This window comes from Monodon monoceros, unplaced genomic scaffold (genome assembly GCF_005190385.1).
Source record: "Monodon monoceros isolate NGI ecotype Baffin Bay Population unplaced genomic scaffold, NGI_Narwhal_1 Super_Scaffold_11, whole genome shotgun sequence".
Lineage (NCBI taxonomy): Eukaryota > Metazoa > Chordata > Mammalia > Artiodactyla > Monodontidae > Monodon > Monodon monoceros.
The window spans coordinates 48,186,657-48,205,233 of NW_021703767.1; the positions used below are offsets into that span (position 1 = coordinate 48,186,657).

General features: G+C 36.8%; 1 protein-coding gene across 3 annotated transcripts in view; it reads right to left on the reverse strand.

Annotated features, from left to right (window-relative positions):
- The window catches only part of ABI3BP (ABI family member 3 binding protein), a 262,119-nt gene that overhangs the window by 58,605 nt on the left and 184,937 nt on the right, over window positions 1–18,577 (reverse strand). For 2 of the 3 annotated variants that reach the window (XM_029213847.1, XM_029213848.1), the window contains exons 19-22: window positions 12,447–12,521; window positions 8,429–8,503; window positions 2,148–2,207; window positions 607–687 (exon numbers count right to left, since the gene is read on the reverse strand). In XM_029213847.1, the coding sequence (XP_029069680.1) occupies window positions 607–687; window positions 2,148–2,207; window positions 8,429–8,503; window positions 12,447–12,521 (291 nt within the window). Of the gene's footprint in view, window positions 1–606; window positions 688–2,147; window positions 2,208–8,428; window positions 8,504–12,446; window positions 12,522–14,740; window positions 14,807–15,560; window positions 15,609–16,064; window positions 16,137–16,782; window positions 16,840–17,720; window positions 17,796–18,577 lie in introns of all 3 variants that reach the window. The other variant, XM_029213849.1, reaches the window with a different exon arrangement.

Sequence of the window (18,577 nt, forward strand, 5' to 3'; positions counted from 1 at the left end):
TATTGCTTGGCATTGCAGTTAGCCCCCAAAAGATATTCAAATACTAGATGAAATTTGTCTTCCAAAATGCAGTTCCAAATATGGAAAAAGCAACAAAAGAATATAGCATTGATATACTTTGGGAAGATTCTTTTTTAAAAAAATAATTGGAGGGCTTCCCTGGTGGCACAGTGGTTGGGAGTCCGCCTGCCAGTGCAGGGGACACGGGTTTGTGCCCCGGTCCAGGAGGATCCCACATGCTGTGGAGCGGCTGGGCCCATGAGCCATGGCCGCTGAGCCTGCGTGTCCGGAGCCTGTGCTCCGCAACGGGAGAGGCCACAGCAGTGAGAGGCCCGTGTACCACAAAAATAATAATAATAATAATTGGAATTTTGTCAAGATGTTTCAAGATATTCTCATTTTATATTAGAAATCAGCATAAATATTAGAAGGACAAATATACAGTTAATGTAAAAGAATCAAGTGAAATGGGTATTTTTTTATAATGATAAAAAGAGACCCTCTGCGGTTTGGAAATCTATGAACACAAATGTACATATGGCTACTTTAAGGCAATTCCTAAAATGTTAAGTCCTCAATAGACTGAAATAGTAAAACAAAATTTACCCAGAGTGGTTTGTAGTTCCTCTTGACTAGAACTCGGTGAAATCATAGGAATGAAAGGGCTGCCTCGTGTCTCTAAAGGAGCTGAAAAGACAAGTACCAAGGTTGTCAATCTTTAGATTCAAAAGCCAGCACCCGGCCAGAATAATATTACATGAGATTCCTTTATTTGAAATAGAAAAACAGAAAACATTAAGTGAGTCAGGAAGAAGAAAGTTAAGTGTGCATAGAACCTTCAGGAAGATGACTGTGGAACATAGAATAATGGTTCTCAACTGTTTTTTCCACCAGGATAGATAATAAATGACATTCAGTGCTTGACATACTCTATGACCATAGCGGGTGTGGGTAAGACATGGTGTGGGTAAGACATGGTCCTTGGTCTGTCAGCTGCAGCTCTCCCATCCAAGAGAGCACATAGGATTACAACAGGAGAGAGAATATCATCACTGTGGCAAGCACCTGGCGTCTGCTCAAGTTTATTTTTAAAAATAAACCGGTGGCAAACTTTAGTATTTTGACCAATATTAATAATAATTACTTGCCAGCATCTTCCACAGCATGTTAGTGGGTTATAACACCACAGCTGAGAACCACTAAACCAACAGAAAAAGTTAACTAGGTGGGCGTGAGTAAGGTGGAATCATTCTGAACACAGAGACAAATGAGGTAGGTGAGAATGGGCTCGGTAGTGAGCTGTCTTAAGTTGGTCTTCAGAGCAAACCTTTAGAACATTGCCCTTCTATTTTGAAACCACTGCCTTTCTATTTTGGAAAGAGTAAAAATAATGAGAATGAAACAACGAAGAGGACTGAGGACAGATGATGTTTCAATGTGATCATTTGAGAAAGACCTGCAATCTTGATGGCAGCCAGGAAAATAATTAGAGTGGGTCAAATGGGAAAACCATTACCTAGTGTTGTCTCTGGCAGATCAATTCTAAAGGTAACAGGTTGCAGAACTAGGCCAAAAGCAAACCAAAGAAATATATTTATGAGAATTACTACCTGGTGAAGTAAACCCAGTTTCTGTGTCTCTACAATGCACCCGTTTGAACATTTAAACATTCTCTTAGAATCATAATAAATACGAGAAAATTCTATACCTTAGGTGACACCCAGGGAACTTAGTTCAACTAAAACTTTAAAGTTTTCGTTCACTGTCACTATGAGGAAAATTTGATTAGGCACCCATATTTTTAACTTAAAAGTGTACCCACATTTGGAATGTAGCAATATTTACATTCTGAAAGAAGGTGAAAATGGTTGGCTCAGGTAATAATTATATCTTATAACTTTAGCATGATTTTCTATTCAACAAAAATACTTTCAGGGAAAATAAACTAATTCTACACTATTCTCTCATGGGGAAAAATTTGTCAAGCAGATTGTATGATTAAACCTCCCCAAAAGAAATACACATTTTCTATCCATAATTTTCTCTGAACTTCTTCCACATCACAATCGTTCCAAAAATATATTTACCTCAAGAATATTTTTTGAAAAATACACTTCGTAACTGGGAAAATAAAACAATTCATTTACCAGGTTCGCTCTGAGAGGCTTCAGGGTCTGGTTTATGGGGAAGGAGCACATCTCTTGGAACTGAAAGAAAAAGATTATAAAACACTGTGCACTCTAAATGTCATACTTGGAGTGAAACTTAACCCATAGACCTAAAACCCTGGGAAGCATGAATGAAGCAAAGATGTTTTCACAATGGCTAAAGGGCTAAGCCAAGAAGAGGGCCATCTTTCTGAAATGGAAAAATGTCAGCGTGTAGGAAAGGTTCTAATGGCAGTAAAACAAAGTTGGTCACAGGTCATTTCGAAGATTCTGTTGAGGGAAAAAAAAGGAAGAAAAAACTAATGTAATTAAACACAAGGAGGTAGGTCTCCCTCAAGTTGTCTTCAATAGGTCAGTTTTTGTCTGAAGAGGTTATAGCTGCCATTTGATATTCCTGCTAAAATTCCACTGACAGCAATAGAAAATACATTATCTTAAAGAAATGGCCTGGGCCTCCCTGGTGGCGCAGTGGTAGAGAGTCCGCCTGCCGATGCAGGGGACACGGGTTCGTGCCCTGGTCCAGGAAGATACCACATGCCGCGGAGCAGCTGGGCCCGTGAGCCATGGCCGCTGAGCCTGTGCTCTGCAACGGGAGAGGCCACAACAGTGACAGGCCCACGTACCAAAAAAAAGAAAAAGAAAAAGAAATGGCCTACAAATTGAGGAAAACAGGAAGAAAGGCAAAACTCTTGAATATCTAAGGGAAGAACAAAGTTTTATTCTAAAAGGCACTAACAGTTATTATGGGGAGAAAGTAAAGCAGGAAGGATCAGTCACTCATTAGAAGATACCGAATGTAAAGTTTATGACAGTGCTTGTTACATAGTAAATGTTAGATAAATGTTGCCATTTTTGTCATTCTTAGTGATATGGCTTCTAGTATAATAGGTATTAAGTATAGGTATTAGGGCCTCCTGACATATGAGAACATGAAAACAAAGGAGAAAAATATACGCTAAACAATAATCACGTTCAGTCCTGATATCCAGTATATTTTTAATGCCTGTGTCCAGTTCTACTTCGGCAAAATAAAATGGTAGGCTGGGAATTTGATACCTTATCTCTCATTGGGGAAAATACCAGGGTGATTTGCCTATTGTTAGTACCAGATTTCTATGGCAAATCTCCTTTCAGGAGCAAGATGACGTATTTCTTTAACTCAGTTTCCCTAAAAGGAGGTCCTTGTCAACCCTACTCACTCACTGAAAAGCTTTCCTACCACACCAAATTCACAAATACCCTTAGGTATGCAGTGTAACTTTCTTGCATCTTATATGGTGCTGGAGGAGAAAAATTAGGATTCAGGCTACAACTCTGCCTCTGAGAAAGATGAAGAAAACTTTTGTACCATGAGGTGGACAAGCAGCACTTTATCATTAGTGTAGAAACAGATTATATAAGATGGACGTTCATTCTCTTTTATGGCTTTTGGGATCACATTTAACGTGCACATCACATCTGTTCTTAGTCTAGGCCACTAAGCAAGTGCGAGTGAAATCACAGTCATGGAATTTGGTCCACTGAAACGAAATGTGACTCCATTAGAACTTCTATGAGCTAAAGGGTAACCACCAGGGGAACTTGATATCTGGACTTTTTTTTTAAAAAAGGTAACTTCAAAAAGATTAGTGGTGCACAAAGTTAAAGAAAACCCATCACCATAGTGAACACTTCACCTTTGCCATGTAGTATTTTTAAGGACTGAAGTGGTAAAATATGAGGAATTTCCAGTTGTAAATCAAACTAACTGTTATCTGGAGGGTGAGGGAGAAGGCATTTTGGTGTGCGTCTGAGAAGGTCACAGCTATACAGAGCAGTCTGAGTTTATAAACATCCTAATTGGTTGCAGTGCTAGACTATACAGAGAGGAGCCGGATTAAGGAAAGGAGAAGCTAAAAAGAAATGTGCTACCAATAAATCCACCATATACTGTAAATACATGATTCACTGCCTGCCTTAGTTTCCTGAGGAATTTAGACTAATGTGGATCCCTGCTGCTGCAACTGGCACTTTCTAACCATGAAGGGATGATTTAATAACTGCCATGCCAGACGTTCTAAAGCAGGTGAAATCAGTGGAAAGGAAAGAACTAGAAATATTCACAGGAAAGGGATATGAATCATTCTCTTTCTTGGTCAACGGCAGCTCCAACAAATGCAAAGTTGTTTTTTTCTTTTTCCCAATGTGGCATTCCTCCGTATATTTAATTGAATAAGAGAATGATTCTTAAAACCAAAATCTTCCATGCTGGAGGAAACTTATCAGTGTAAATCATGAGAATGTATTAAGAAGGCAGTTTTGACTTCTTTATAAGATTACTTACCATTATTATATTTAGACCCATTTGTATAGGCCAATTTACCATTTATATTAAATAACCAATTAACTTAACAGTTATATTAACTGTCTTTTTGAATAAAGGGCACGTTTCCAAAGAACAATTCAACTAACGTGAGACAATTGTGAGTGGAAATGTCCAATATGGACAAATGTAAATGAATACGCATGAATGTTTTGCCAGAGTAGATGAGAGAATGAAGGTGTCGCTCTCTGATAGAGATGGTGGAATAAGGAATCTTCAGTAAGGTTTACCCCTGCAATAGGCTACAAAGAGAGTCTCTTAGAAAAGTAACACACATAGACCACACACCATTTTCACCTCCAGATTCCCTCTTCCTTTATGCTAACCTTGTACCCTAAGGTCCAGTTTGAGAGGAAGCAGGTTTCCTGCTCTTTCAGAGACCACTTTCAGAGCTTTACCTGTGCTCTTGGGTCACCTTCCCTCCCATCTCCTCTGGGGCCTTTTGCTTTCCATTATTTCTATTACCTTCTATTTTTCTCCATTAGTCCATATTTATTTATCCATGAGTTTCTCCCTCTCCACCTATAAAACAGCTGAAATGCTCCAACATCCTAACATTAATAACCATTTCCTTGACATGGCTTCCCCTTCAAACCATCCCTTTCTTGCTCTTATTCCTTTCCTCTAAAAACTCTATCTGCCTCTGCTTCCTGGTCTCTTAACTGCATCTTCTCCATTCACTGTGGACTGGCTTCCTGATCTCCTGCACCTACTCCCGCACCCACAGATCCATGAGGCCTCATCCATAGTTCTGAAGTTCAAAATGCTCTGAAGACAGAAAGTGTTTTTTTTTTCTTAACTTATTTGACAGTAAAACCTGACTAGAACTGACCTGAGGCTATTTGCAGTTTTTATTCATCCTGAGTAGTGTGACTGTTCATACTTCCCACTGCAGACTTATGAATATGCTTGTAATCGACGGTCTATGTGCTGTTTTACCTTGCCAAAGTCTGAAAATTGCTGAATTCTGAAGCAGTGGCCCACAGGTTTCAGATGCAGGCTTTTGGACCCACACTGTCAAGTCCAACAGCTCTTCTGACACCTGTCCACCTCACTGTCATTGACGGCTGCCCTTCCCTGTCTTGCCTCTCGAGTCCCTCTTTCCTGCTACTTGGATCTTTTGACAGCAAATTCTGATGGCTCCTCTTCCTCTGTCCACTCTTGAAATATAACTGTGTCCCCTACGACTTTGATCTCTGATCTCTTATTTTCTGTCTGTACTTTCTCCTGGACGATGTCATTCACTCACAAGATTTAAGAACCTTCTATATGTAGACACATGACTCCCAAATCTACATCCTAAATATCGACCTCTGTTTATAGATATCCAAAAATACATTTTAACCACCAGTCCTGCTGGCCCTCCAAACCTAGCATGTACAAACACAAGCCTTCATTCCTCCCTCTGTGTTCCCTGCCTTAGTTAATGGTATTATCATCTACCACCTGCCCAAGCTAGAAATCACAGTGTCATCCTTCTCTCCATAACACCATTCAGTCATTGTCTACATCCTAGCAATTCCATCTCCAAAAGACATTTTAGCATTAGTCTCTTCTTTCCTAACTGCAAAAATGCTGATGTGTGACTGCAAATTAGAATTTGCCCAAGAGAGCAGTTACAGAACATTTGTAGGATTGGATAGCCTGCTGAAATCTAAACGTTTTTGCCCCTTGTTTGCTCCCGATGACTGAAGTCTATCCAAATACTTCTGTGGTGACAGAAGTTCCAACAAAGCCAAGACAGCCCTTGGTACAGAAACAAATCTACAAAGAAGGCACAGCTCTGTTGAGCCAGGCATCAGGGCAGGTCCTTTGCTCTGAATTCAAAAGCATTCCTCCAAGGCAGATCAAAAGAAAAGCCAGTTCTGTTTTGGTTCTGGACATGATGTGTGGGCTCAGTTTGTCTAGATTCCTCATTAAGTGTTGTAGATAATTCAACTGAGTGACTGAAAGATATTTTCTAAAGGCCTAACTGGATGAAACGTGTGTTATACCTAGGAATCTATAGAATGAAAGAGCTGTACAGATAATCCGAGACTGACTTATTTGGTCCCGGTCTAAAAATTCAGTTTTGTCACTTCTGATATCTCTCAGTATAAATTTTGAGATAAACATTGTGTTAAAACATAACTATGTCCTGATTTCAGTACTACTTTTTACATTTTTATAGAGCGTCTATCTCTATAAAAAGGATAGAGGTACAAGTACACATTAAGTTTATATGTAATTTACCCTGTTTTCTGAGGAGCCAGTAAACAAGGTTGTGGGCTCATTAGGATGCAAACCTGAGCCTAGATACAACCCCAAGACTGTTTGAATCCAGTCTGTTAAAACACTTGGGAGAACATTAAATAGTAGTAAGGATTGCCTGTGATTCTTCCCGTAGCGTCACACCCCTGGAGCAATAGGGGAACCCCTGATGGACACAATGGCAGGACCAACACTAGGTTTAGAGACAGAATTCAATCTGAACATTTGGAACTGGAGAGTCAATAGAATAAGCTCAATGAAGTCTCCAGAGAGAGCGTTTGTGCTGTTGTTCCAGGGCTCAAATGTACACATCAGAGTGTCTGTGAAAAAGAAGGTGTTGATGGAATTAAGGCAAATAGTAGACATTTAAAAAAGAAAAAGTTGAACTATTAGATATATTGGTTTAATGAGATTATGTCATATCAGGACCAATAGTATTGCTTTCTCTAACGAAAAGTGAATATAATCACTCATATCTACTGTTGTTATCTGCAATGACTTCATTTCTGTTACATATTTTTTCCTCAGTTGAAAACAAGAAGCTGACCTTTTGCAAGTGGGAAGATCAGCTTTTTCCTTATTGGCATTTATAATATTGACTGTTGCATTTAGCAGTACTAATTTAAAGTCTAGACTTCAGGGCAAAAGAGGCTCTTTTCAGCCTATCACCACCTGCAACAAGCTAGCCATCCCACAGCGACAGTAACACCCTGCGCTTATACAACCTGGAAAACATGATAGCAAGTGAATTCACTTGCCTCCAAAATGCCATCATTTCAAGCTACAGCTCAGAAACCCTTTGGTTCTAGGAATGTTCTATATGCTTCCAGGACCATCTAAGAATTTATAATAACTGGACCTTAAAAAAAAGAGGGGGGGAACTTATTGTATTTCTCAGATACTCTAGTTAAAAACTTGGTTTGGCTTATTAGTGAACCAACAGTGAACTAATTAGTGAAGCTAACAGCAGCTTTGTACGGTCACTTGAGGATCTAGAGAAACGTCTGGGTCCTTGCAGTCCCTACCTTGACTACTCCCACAAACACGAGATTATTCCTCCCATAAAGGGGCAAAAAGCCTTCTCAAATGACAGGCAAGAAATTGATCTGTAGCTAAAGCAATCAGTTTTCCTGTGTGAAACAAATTTCTTGACTCAAGCAACTGCTCCATGAATGGGTAAAATAGAATTTAAAAGGAAAAAAAAGAAAAAGACCCTCAATACTGGGTAGTGTAAAATGTTTGAACCCAAGAAAATGGTTAAACATCATTTCCTCCATTTGTAAAACATCATTTTATCATTTTTGTGGGAAAATCCCCAATTCTTTATTTTATCTTGGTGAAACATGAGCACAGCATAGTTAACATTGGTAGGTTATTTTTTGGAAGTCAAAAAATAAGAGAATTTTAATTCTAGAAGAAGCATTCTACCCTTGGCATAATTCTCTGCCTTTGGATTATATCAATGGCTTACCATATGAGCACTTAGATAACTCTTATGAACACTTTGAAATGACTATATCATGCATGATCAACGCGGTACCTGAACAGAAGTGAAACATGGACCTCACATCCATCAGTCCTCATGTTTCATTGTAGCAGAGTGTGACTGTAGAATGCATTTGGCTTAAACATGAAATAAAGCATTTACCAGGCTGAGTATAGGACACTTCTGGACTTGGTGATGTCTTTGGCTTCGGAGTAACATGCTGGAACACCTTAGGAGCTGAAAGAGAGAGCTCGGATCATGAGTCATTTGGTTTTAGCATCTCCCAGTCTTGCTTAACACATAAGGTATGACAAAGTATAAGACTGATTACTGATTTTAAAAAAGTATTGAAATGGCATTTAGATGGAAAAATAAACCTTAAGCTCTAAAAATAGATCAGTTAGAATTCCAGATACTTTAAGAAAAATGAAATCTGAGAAACAGCAAAATTTGACTAAGCATAAGAACAGGATGAATAATTTTTTTAAAACATCATTTCAGAAGAGATAGCAATTTAATTAATGCAAGAGTGCTCTACTTTTGTGGAAGTTTGCTTGACTTCTTAAACCCATCCCCATGTCTTTCTGTGAAGACGAATTCAGTGAAGTCAGAATGGGAGCCCATGAAGTATGGAAAAGAGCAGCTTAAAGTCAGCTCAGAACAGCAGAAAGAGAAGTGGGCAACGGAATGGAATGGGTGGGCTCGCATTCTACATCCCCGGCAATTGTTAGGCTCTAAATAAACCTTTAAATGACATGTTCACAAACCAAAATTGTCTTTCCACAGCTGTTCCTTTGGAGTAACAAGGTGCAAATGTAATAGATACCAGGGGGAAGAAAAAAAGGTCTACTTTATTTATAGCTCATTTGACAATTTCAAAAGTACTTTCATAAGGATTATGCCCTTTGATTCTCACCATACTGCTGAGAGGAAGGAATTATCAGCTTCACTTTAAAGCTATTTGCCTGGGGTCACGTGATCATTAAGCACCAGAGACAAAACCTGAACACTGAGGTCCAGACATGACTGCTAGGTCCCAACACTTGGGCTCGCTATATCCCAGCTCTGCAGGTCACATTTTAACTTGTTCCTCATTTTTTTAGGTGGAATTAATAAGCCGGTCCTAACTGAAAGGGTGATTGTGAGAATTAAGTGTGAAATGTCAAAATGATGTGAAAGCTATACCCCTATAAATATCTGTTTCTGCTTCTGGAGAATCTTTACAAATTTGACATTGAAGGATCTGAGTATATTTTGTTTTTCACATTGTTTGCCCCCTCAAGAATTAGGGGCAATTTTGATGGTTATAAGATTTCTAGATATAAAATCATTAACAGGACTGTTCATTATCACTTATGAACATAGGAATCTAAAAATCAAACCTGTATTTTAATGATGAAATATTCTTGATGGTTTCTTCCAAATTTTTGATCCCACTATCCCCTCAAATGCCAAATATAGTAAATTTAACTTTTGCTATCTCATTTATCAACATAGTTTAAGTATAAATGAGGTGGCATGCCCAATTACAGAATTTCATTCTGAGAATAGTGGTAGATGAATACATTGCATTGCTCTTTAAGTTGTGCACACTATTGTTAGATGATGCCCTTATAGCCCAACAATAATAATTTGCATTTGATATTGATATTGCACGTATGAACAGAACATTCTCCCATTCAAATGGCCTTTTGAAATTCACAACAGTTAGCCAGGGGTAAGGAGGGAGTACTACTAGGGTTTAAATATTTGTTTTTGAACTACTGAGTGATACATATGTATACATACACAAATATCCTTGAAAGACTATACAAACCTAGGGTATTGCTGGGATCTATTAAGTAAAGCTCATATTTTCCTGGGTAAGAGAGATCCTAATTTCACCCACTTTTAAGAGGAATAAGTAGAGTGCATATTTTCATGATCAATTTTCCAAATAGTCCCCTTACACTAGGTTGCCCTGACAAAGCTAGAAGTGTTTGGATTGTAGCTACTTTCTAGGGGAGATGCTGATGGGCTGGGAGTTTGCTCAGTTGGGACAGAATCAGGATGCTCTCTTGTTATAGTCTGCAGTCACTCTAGGGTTTCAGAGTGAGAGTGAACCACTGAGCGTATGCATCTATCCATTCTGAAGGTTAGCTAAAGGTCTAAATCAAAATCAAACAAAGTTGAAACTTAGAATACAGTGTCATAATGGGAAATTAGAGTAAGCTCCTGATTTACTATATTGTATTTTTATAAGTGCAGAGTACGGCTCAAAAAGATAAAATTATGAATAAGTCTTCCTTCTTAGTTCATATCTCCTTTACTTTTTAAAATGTTACTAATGAGGACTTTATATCCTCAATGTCTTAACTTCCAGCACTTCTTGTTTCTCATCTTTTCTCTTATTTTCCATCATTCATTGTTTTATGCTTTCTTATTTCTTTCCATTTCTCCTTTTTCTGCCTCATTTGTTCTATGCTTTATATTCACATAAAAGGTTGAGAGCTTCTTCTCGTGATTTTATCTGCTGATTTCTTAAAGTTAGATTTTAGTTTCCTATCCACAAATTTAATATACTTGCTTTGTTTTTATTCTTATTCTATTATTCATTACTTATTCACTAATCATCAATTATTTTTCCCAGTATTTCTTATATATTAATAGTTCAAATTTATTTCTTGTTATTATTTTAAATTTCTTATTCTTTCAGATGATTGTTGCTTTGGTACCTTCATCTACTTACATATCACACCCATACTATTTTTTAGCAAAGTTTTAGTAATTAAATAAAAACACATTTTAAAATACATTAAAGCAGATTTAAAATCATTAGCTAGATGTAGTAAATGGAACTGTTTTTTAAGGAGTTTTCCTTCAAAGAAAAAGTAATAGGTAAAATTTCTCTCAGAAATATTAAAGGAAGTGTTAATACCTCTCAGATATTAAAGACCATCCCCACATCTACAGTTTTTTTCTTTCAGTAGGGATACTGAGATATGATTAAAGAATTTGTGTTGGTAATTCAGAGCTACTACCTAGATCAAGCATAATTTTGATGCTGCTAACATTTTCCTTTCCCCAGACCACTGGTCATAGTTAGGGTTCCTTTCCTAGTAAATTGGGTAGGTGCACTTCATATGCTTTTTGGAAGTGGGCCATGTATAAAAAATAAATTTAGATTTAGGGGACTGGCCTAGACTATAACTTCCTTGACTACAGAAGGATGAAATTTTGTTTCACATTCCCAGTGTCTAGCACATTGTCTGGTGTGAGGTCAGCATGCAATAAGTAGTTGTTAAGTGACTAACTGATGAAATGAATTAATCAGCCACTTAAGCACCAAGGGTGGTACAATTTTAAATTAGGAGAGAAGAGAGACAGGGGATCAGTTGATTCATGACAATAGACTAGGCATGACTGGGTATATGCTTGGAGTAGGGACCAATGTTAGAGATGTCTGGAAAAACTGATGGACTGCAGAGGCCGGATGAGGAAGAGGATAAAAATCGATGTAAAATGCTCAGGATCTGCAACAGATATAAATGAGAAACTGAAAGGAGGGAAAGATGAGCTTTCTTTGAGGCATGTCAATTTTATGGTAGCCTGAAATGGAGATCTGCCAAAACAGTCAGAGGAACTGGACAAGATCTTGGTTGAGAAGTTAGGGTTAGAGTTAATCATTCAATCATTCAAGTAAGAGCTTCTTGAACAGAATAAAAAATAGTTTATAATGACTCTTGTTTAGGTCCTTCCCAAAATTCCTAGCAAAACAACCAAAGCAATATTATGTTATTATTTTACAGGAGAGGATATATATTAAAAATCTTCATGACCTAATGTTAAATAAAATTGACTGAAAGAAAAAAAAATTAGGTGATTGGCAGGGGGAGGATATTCAAGGACCATGGAAGGTTTTCTCAAGCTGCGAGAAGTGAAGGGAGTAGGCAGGCTACTCTTTTAAGAAATTCCACTCTCCTCCATCCCCCTCTCAAATAATATAACAAAAGGGAAGCTTCTGGAATAAGCTACTCCAATAATATACTTTTTGATAAAGTCTAAAAATAAATGTAAATATTTATTAGGTTTCAAAGGAAGTCTTATTTTATAAGGGTTAAAAACCTAACTTGCTATAATTCAACAGAGTAACTCCACTAACATCAAACTTTTCAGGCCAGAATATAAAATAAGTATTTACCTGGCTGTGTTGGTGGGATTCTTAGACGTGGAGATATTTTTGGTTTGGGAGGAGCTCGCGGTGTCTCCTTGGGCACTAAAAGAAAGGATATAGGTTCGGAGCTCTTGAGGTCTTCAAGAGTCACAGTACCTAAACCTCTAGGATCTCAGAGATGTTTGTGGAGTAACTGAAGACCTAAATACACAGCAATTAAAGTTCCCAAAGAGCCACAAAGTATAAGAAGGTAATTTTCTTATTATAATGGAAAAAAAAAGGCAGCACATTAAAGATATCCAAGATATTCTGCTGGCAAATGAAACTGTTGGAATTTTAGAAATATCCACTTCAAATACCTATTAAACAGGTTAAAAATAAATTTCATAATAAAATAATTCATCATTATAAATTCACATCGTTTTATCGGAATAACCCAGTATAATATTTTAAGTGCAAAGAGATACAATTTCTTCTAAATAAAAAGCACATTACATTCCAAATATACCTAGAAAATGAATGTATCTTAATAGTAAGTGCTAATGGGAAAAAAATAATCTTGTTAAACAAAACACAATTTTTATTGGTCATGTTGAAGAAGAAAAATTGAACAGAAATTGAAAGGATACATTATTGAAGAAAGTTATTCTTCTGCTGAGCAATTCCCAAAGAAGTTCTAGGACATTCAGTGTAAAAAATCAATTATTTCTTCACCAAGAAAATTAAAAGTTTATCCTGCTGGAGGAAAAGAATTATCAAATGAAAGATCGCAGCTTGTGGAAATACCTTGTTTGGTTGGGTTCAGTGTGTTTGGGATAAAGAGAGATAAGAAGAAACAAAATGGTTTTCAAGGTCACAGAGTTTCAGGCACCTTAAGAAAAGCTTGCTGAAAATAAGAGTTATTAGATAAAAGAAGAAGCTGAGTCTGTAGGGACTTCTTCCTGATAGTTAGTCAAAATATACAAGGCATGCAATCGTTTCAGTGGAATCTTCTTGCCTGTGGAGAGATGAACAAGATATGTTGGAGATTACACTGGTTTAGGAGCCTGGAGCTGGGAGATTTAGAGTTCGCTTTGCGGATCACTCGGTCTACAACATTGGGTTCTTCATCAACAGTAACAGGATTTTTAAGAGCCCTTCCAACCCTAACATTCTATATTTCTATGGTGTCCTTAGTCTTGTGATATTCTGACTCTGAACTGCTTTGCTTGCCGAAGTTCGTACTGATAGGCTATTTGCTTCCCCAGGGTATAAGAGACCATCTTGCAGGTAAAGGCATGTCATGAGGCAATTCTATAAAAAATGATTCAGAATGAGATTAGTATCACTGATAGTATCTACGATTAAATATTTCAATCGTATTAATGATTAAAGCTATTTAACAAAACTTTAGAAAAGTTAGAGATAATTGACACAGATCCAGTTAATGCAGTCAGTGTGGAATTTTGGTAAAAATTAAACTGTAGAGTTTAAGAGGCAAAGGATATTAACAGGATTTAACAGGACATTTTAGAGGACAATGAATAAAATTAATATCCATATCTCCTTTGGAAATAGAGCCATATAAAATAGTCTAATGGTCATCAAAATACAAGTTTGGGCTTATTTATGATAAACTGACATTCCAAGAGAGCCTGCAGATATTGAGAAAATTTTCCCTTGTAAGAAGAATATTTAGTTATCCGCATTGATGATTTGTTTTCCCATATTTCAAATTCCACCATCAAGTAAACCCTTATGACTTGCCAAGTAACCAGTTTGACTTCAGTTTCTCTTATTTGTATGCAGTGAAATGGCCAAACTGGCACAGGAAGGAGCAGTAGAAAGTAGTAAGGGACCTGAATAATGACAAGATGACTGACCAATTGTACCCCTTTTTGTGGAATGCTCCAGTATTTCTGGAGGTTTTGGTTATCCTTAAACAAATTAACTATCTTAAAATAGTTTTTATATGACCACAGACCTTGTAAAACTAGTCGAGATGATAAAGTATTTAAAATTGGGATATTTATATTTTAAAAAGAATATAAATGTTCTTCCCCAGAAACATTACTATTTTCTATATGAAAGACTTGCAGAGTAGCTGAGAGGTGTTTTTCAGTTATATCTTAAATAATGTTCACAACACTGCCATATGACGGGCTACAGATTATGGATAGAAGGAAGAGTGGGGCATCAGAAAGGTAGGGTCAAATACTGCGAGCAGTGATTAAGTTAGGGCTTTTGATAACTAGTAATAGTGCCCATATATATTGTCTTTCCATTCTTGTAAGTTCTGCAAACACTCACCTTCTACATGAAACACAAAATAACGTATTTACCCGGTTCGGTCTGAGGCTCATCTGGGCTGGGTAGGATTACAGTTTGGGAAGGCAGAGGTGATGTTTCTACGGTAATTGAAGGAAAGTACCCAGGGTTACTATAGCACTTCACACACCTTGAGTACAGATGACAGAACAGATGGTAACAAGTGGATTTTAAAGAAAAAAAGAAAGCAAATTGCAAGTCTACAGCAAAATAGCACTCCTACTTCTTCATAATGCATTTAGTTTAAAAGCTGCTTAGAGATGCCAGGTTACAAAATACTTTCAAGGTAAGCAATAGCCTTACTTTTTAAATCCTCACTCCACACTAGTACATCCCCAACAGTGCTAGAAAGATAGGTTCAGGAGGAACCATAAGGAGAAAAATAAATTTAAAATGTTAAGGCATAAGTCATTCAGCAGCATTGAATTTTGTTTAACTAATGAAGAAAAAAATCAAACATGTAAATGAATGTGATGAAATGAGTGTTAATGGAAAGTATGTTGCTAGGGCAGAAGGTATAAATGGATCATCATACAAAAAATATTATCTGAAGTATTCAACGTAATACCAAGCTGGCAGAATGTTTAACATTAGGAAAAAAGACACTTTAGATTTGACAGTTTCAGTGACTGAAGTAGAGAGATCAAGGTCTAGATACAAAGCTGAATGGGAGAAGACACTTTTTGGACAATGGTTATGAATAGAAGCACCTAGAAAGAAAATTAACTGCCATGACAAAGAATGATGTTGCAACATGAATTCACAATGAGGGAGAACCTGGGTTCTCAGGTGATGGCGACAATGAGGGCAAAAACTGCCAGGGCATGTCATTACCTAGCGTGATCTCAGGTGGTTCAGACACATTTGTAATAGATTCCACAACTGTATCAAAACAAAGGAGAACAATTTTAAAAAGCTTAAGATGTTAGGCCACAATCAAGTATCTCTTTCTTGAATATCAACACACCTCATTCTCTTGAGAATCTGCATCACATTTTTACAGATAGGACAATGGATTAGGATAAGAAAAAAGAATCAAGAGGGAAATCCTATTCTATAACCCTAATCCTCCAACTAATATTTATGTTTTAACTGTCATTAACTGTCAAATTTATTATGCCTCAACATTTAGATACCACAGAGAAACTGAAATTTCTGTATTCAGAGAGTCACTTATCATTTTAATTTTAAGAATTCAAGAATTTTAGAAGCTCTAGCTCTTCAAAGCTATTCCACTGTAGATCAAGTGCCCCAGCTTGAACTTTCAAATTCCATGAAATGTGATACTAATTAAAAATTTTTTGAATAAAAGAATAGAAGCATGAAAACCTTTACCACCTTCAGTCTTTGACTCCTCTGGCCTGAGTGGTGCTTTGGCAGTGGAATATACATAATCTATTTCAGTTGGTGCTAGGGAAGAAACAGGGAATGGCGGGTTAGTGGTGGACAGCCCATAGCACCCACTTTAATGTAACACTGTTTAATTTTAAAACAGAGGTTAATTAAGTAGATAGATTTGTGAGAATAAATAACATTTAGGTAGATTATGAAGATGACTACAATGAAGGCAGGAAATGAAGGCAGTGTGCAGTGTGGAACACATACACACACACACGATAACTGGCAGGGTCTACAGCGATTTCTACCTGGAGCAAAGCAGATAATTTCACTTCCTTATTTTTGTTTAAGGATTCTAGTGAGAAAAAGACATAGAGTGAGTCCTTTGAAAGCATGGGGATGAATCCTAAAAACAATATGAAAATGAAAAATAGGATGTGCATATTTGTATTAAAAGTGATCAGATATTAAAAAATGAAATTGTGCATTCACAATGAGAGGAAACTAAGCAAGGAAATTGTGAAACTTGCATAGCAACACAGCAGATACTAGCAAAATGGGCTGTATATAACATTTGACTGTCAAGTTTCACTGGATGAGCACAGGCAATACGTGAGGAGCCATGAAATGTCATAAAGCATGAGGACATCCCAAAATGACTTCCACAATGAGATGGAAAAGCACATATACCTGACTTCCCATTGGGGAACATTATTACCTATAGCTTCCTTTGATGACTCAGTGCTAAATGTAACCGATTCCAGGACTTCAGAAACTAGCAAAAAACACAAAATGGTAAAATTGATCAAGGATGGGTTGTTGTGAGCATTGAATGAATTCATACAAACTAAGTATTTAGACAAGTGCCTTGTACCTGTAAGTGCTCAGTGTCAGCCGTTACCATAATAATAGTACTATTAACCCTAAAGGAAACTCTAATAACCGAATTCAGAATTTTATAAGTATTATAAGTTATCATTAACAACCATAGAACCTTGTTCCATCAACATAAGCATCAAAATGCCATTTAGCTAATTAAGAGATACACAAAAGGAATGAAAAGAAATTACAATCCTATGTTAAAAATAAGATCTGGTGTTTCAAAATAAATGTCAGAGAGTTGCAATAGCATTGAAAAGCATGATCTTTAAAATTTGTTTTTAATTTTGAAAGGCAATAATGTTTAGGCTCATATTGTGTAAGGTGAAATTTTGTTATCTTTACTGAAGTGAGAACTTTCTCCTTCATTAATGGTCACAATTGAATGAGCATTCTTTTCACATAGCAGAGCAGAAGTTTAGCTTATTACTAAAGAGAACCACAAGTCTGTAACTTAGTGAAAAATAAAGGTAAAGAATAAAATCAGTTCTTCTAAGTGGTTCTGTTGACTACTTAATCAGATATGTGATTATTCTCTAATATTACACAGAGCAAACCCAAATGAAGATAAGTATTTCTATACAGTTGAATAACATAATTAACATGAAATAATGTATTACTAATTTACACCAGTATGCAATCATGGAAGGAGCATGTACAATATACAGAGTTGTTAAATGTGTATTCTTTTGTATTTTTTAATATTTGGAAATACAACATTTGGGGTATGCCCCCTGAAGCTCATGGTGTACCAGATAGATTAAATAATCTATTTACCAGGTTGACTTTGTGTCATTTCTAGGCTTGGTGATGTCACTGGTTTCAAAATAAGAGTATGCAGTTCAGTGGGAGCTGAAAGAAGAGGGTCTAAGATGTCAAACTAATTATGGATAATTTATTTCACAGGTAGCAACACATAGACCTTCAGAATCACAGGGTTATGGAGAGGCAATGCAGAGTATGCATTATTTAAAGCAGAGATTGGCAAATTATGGTCCTCCCAAATCCAGCCCTCTTCCCGACCTGTGAGCTAAGAGTGATTTTTACATTTTTAAATGATTGAAAAAAAATTAAAGGAAGAGTAATAATCTATGACATGTAAAAATGGTATGAAATTCAAATAAAGTTTTATTGGAACACAGCCACACCTACAACCTAAGATCATTCAAGGCGTATTCACATATCACTTACATCTTGGCTTTGGTTACCTACAAGCTACAACAGCAGAACTGAGTAGCTGTGACAGACTGAATGGTCTGCAATATTCACTATTTAACTCTTCAAATAAAAAAATTTGCTGATTTGCTAATCCCTGAGTTTAACTACCCTTCTAGAAAAAGGAAGAGCCTATTTGAAAAACTGAGGTTCTCAATGACTACTGTATCTGAATCTATTTTCCCACAAGGGCTTTCTAAGTATTTCCTACAGCTGGTTTCATGACAGTATCATTAACAAAATGTTCAGTATCATCTAGGAGTGTTTTACTCTATGTTCCAGTTTGACCACCCCCTTGGGTACCCTCAACAGGTGTCAAAACTTTTTTATTTGGCTGTTCCCACCATTCCAACCCCTAATTCAAATCCTACTTAATTTCAAAGCTCAACTATTCTCTATCAGCCAACATAGATCCTTGA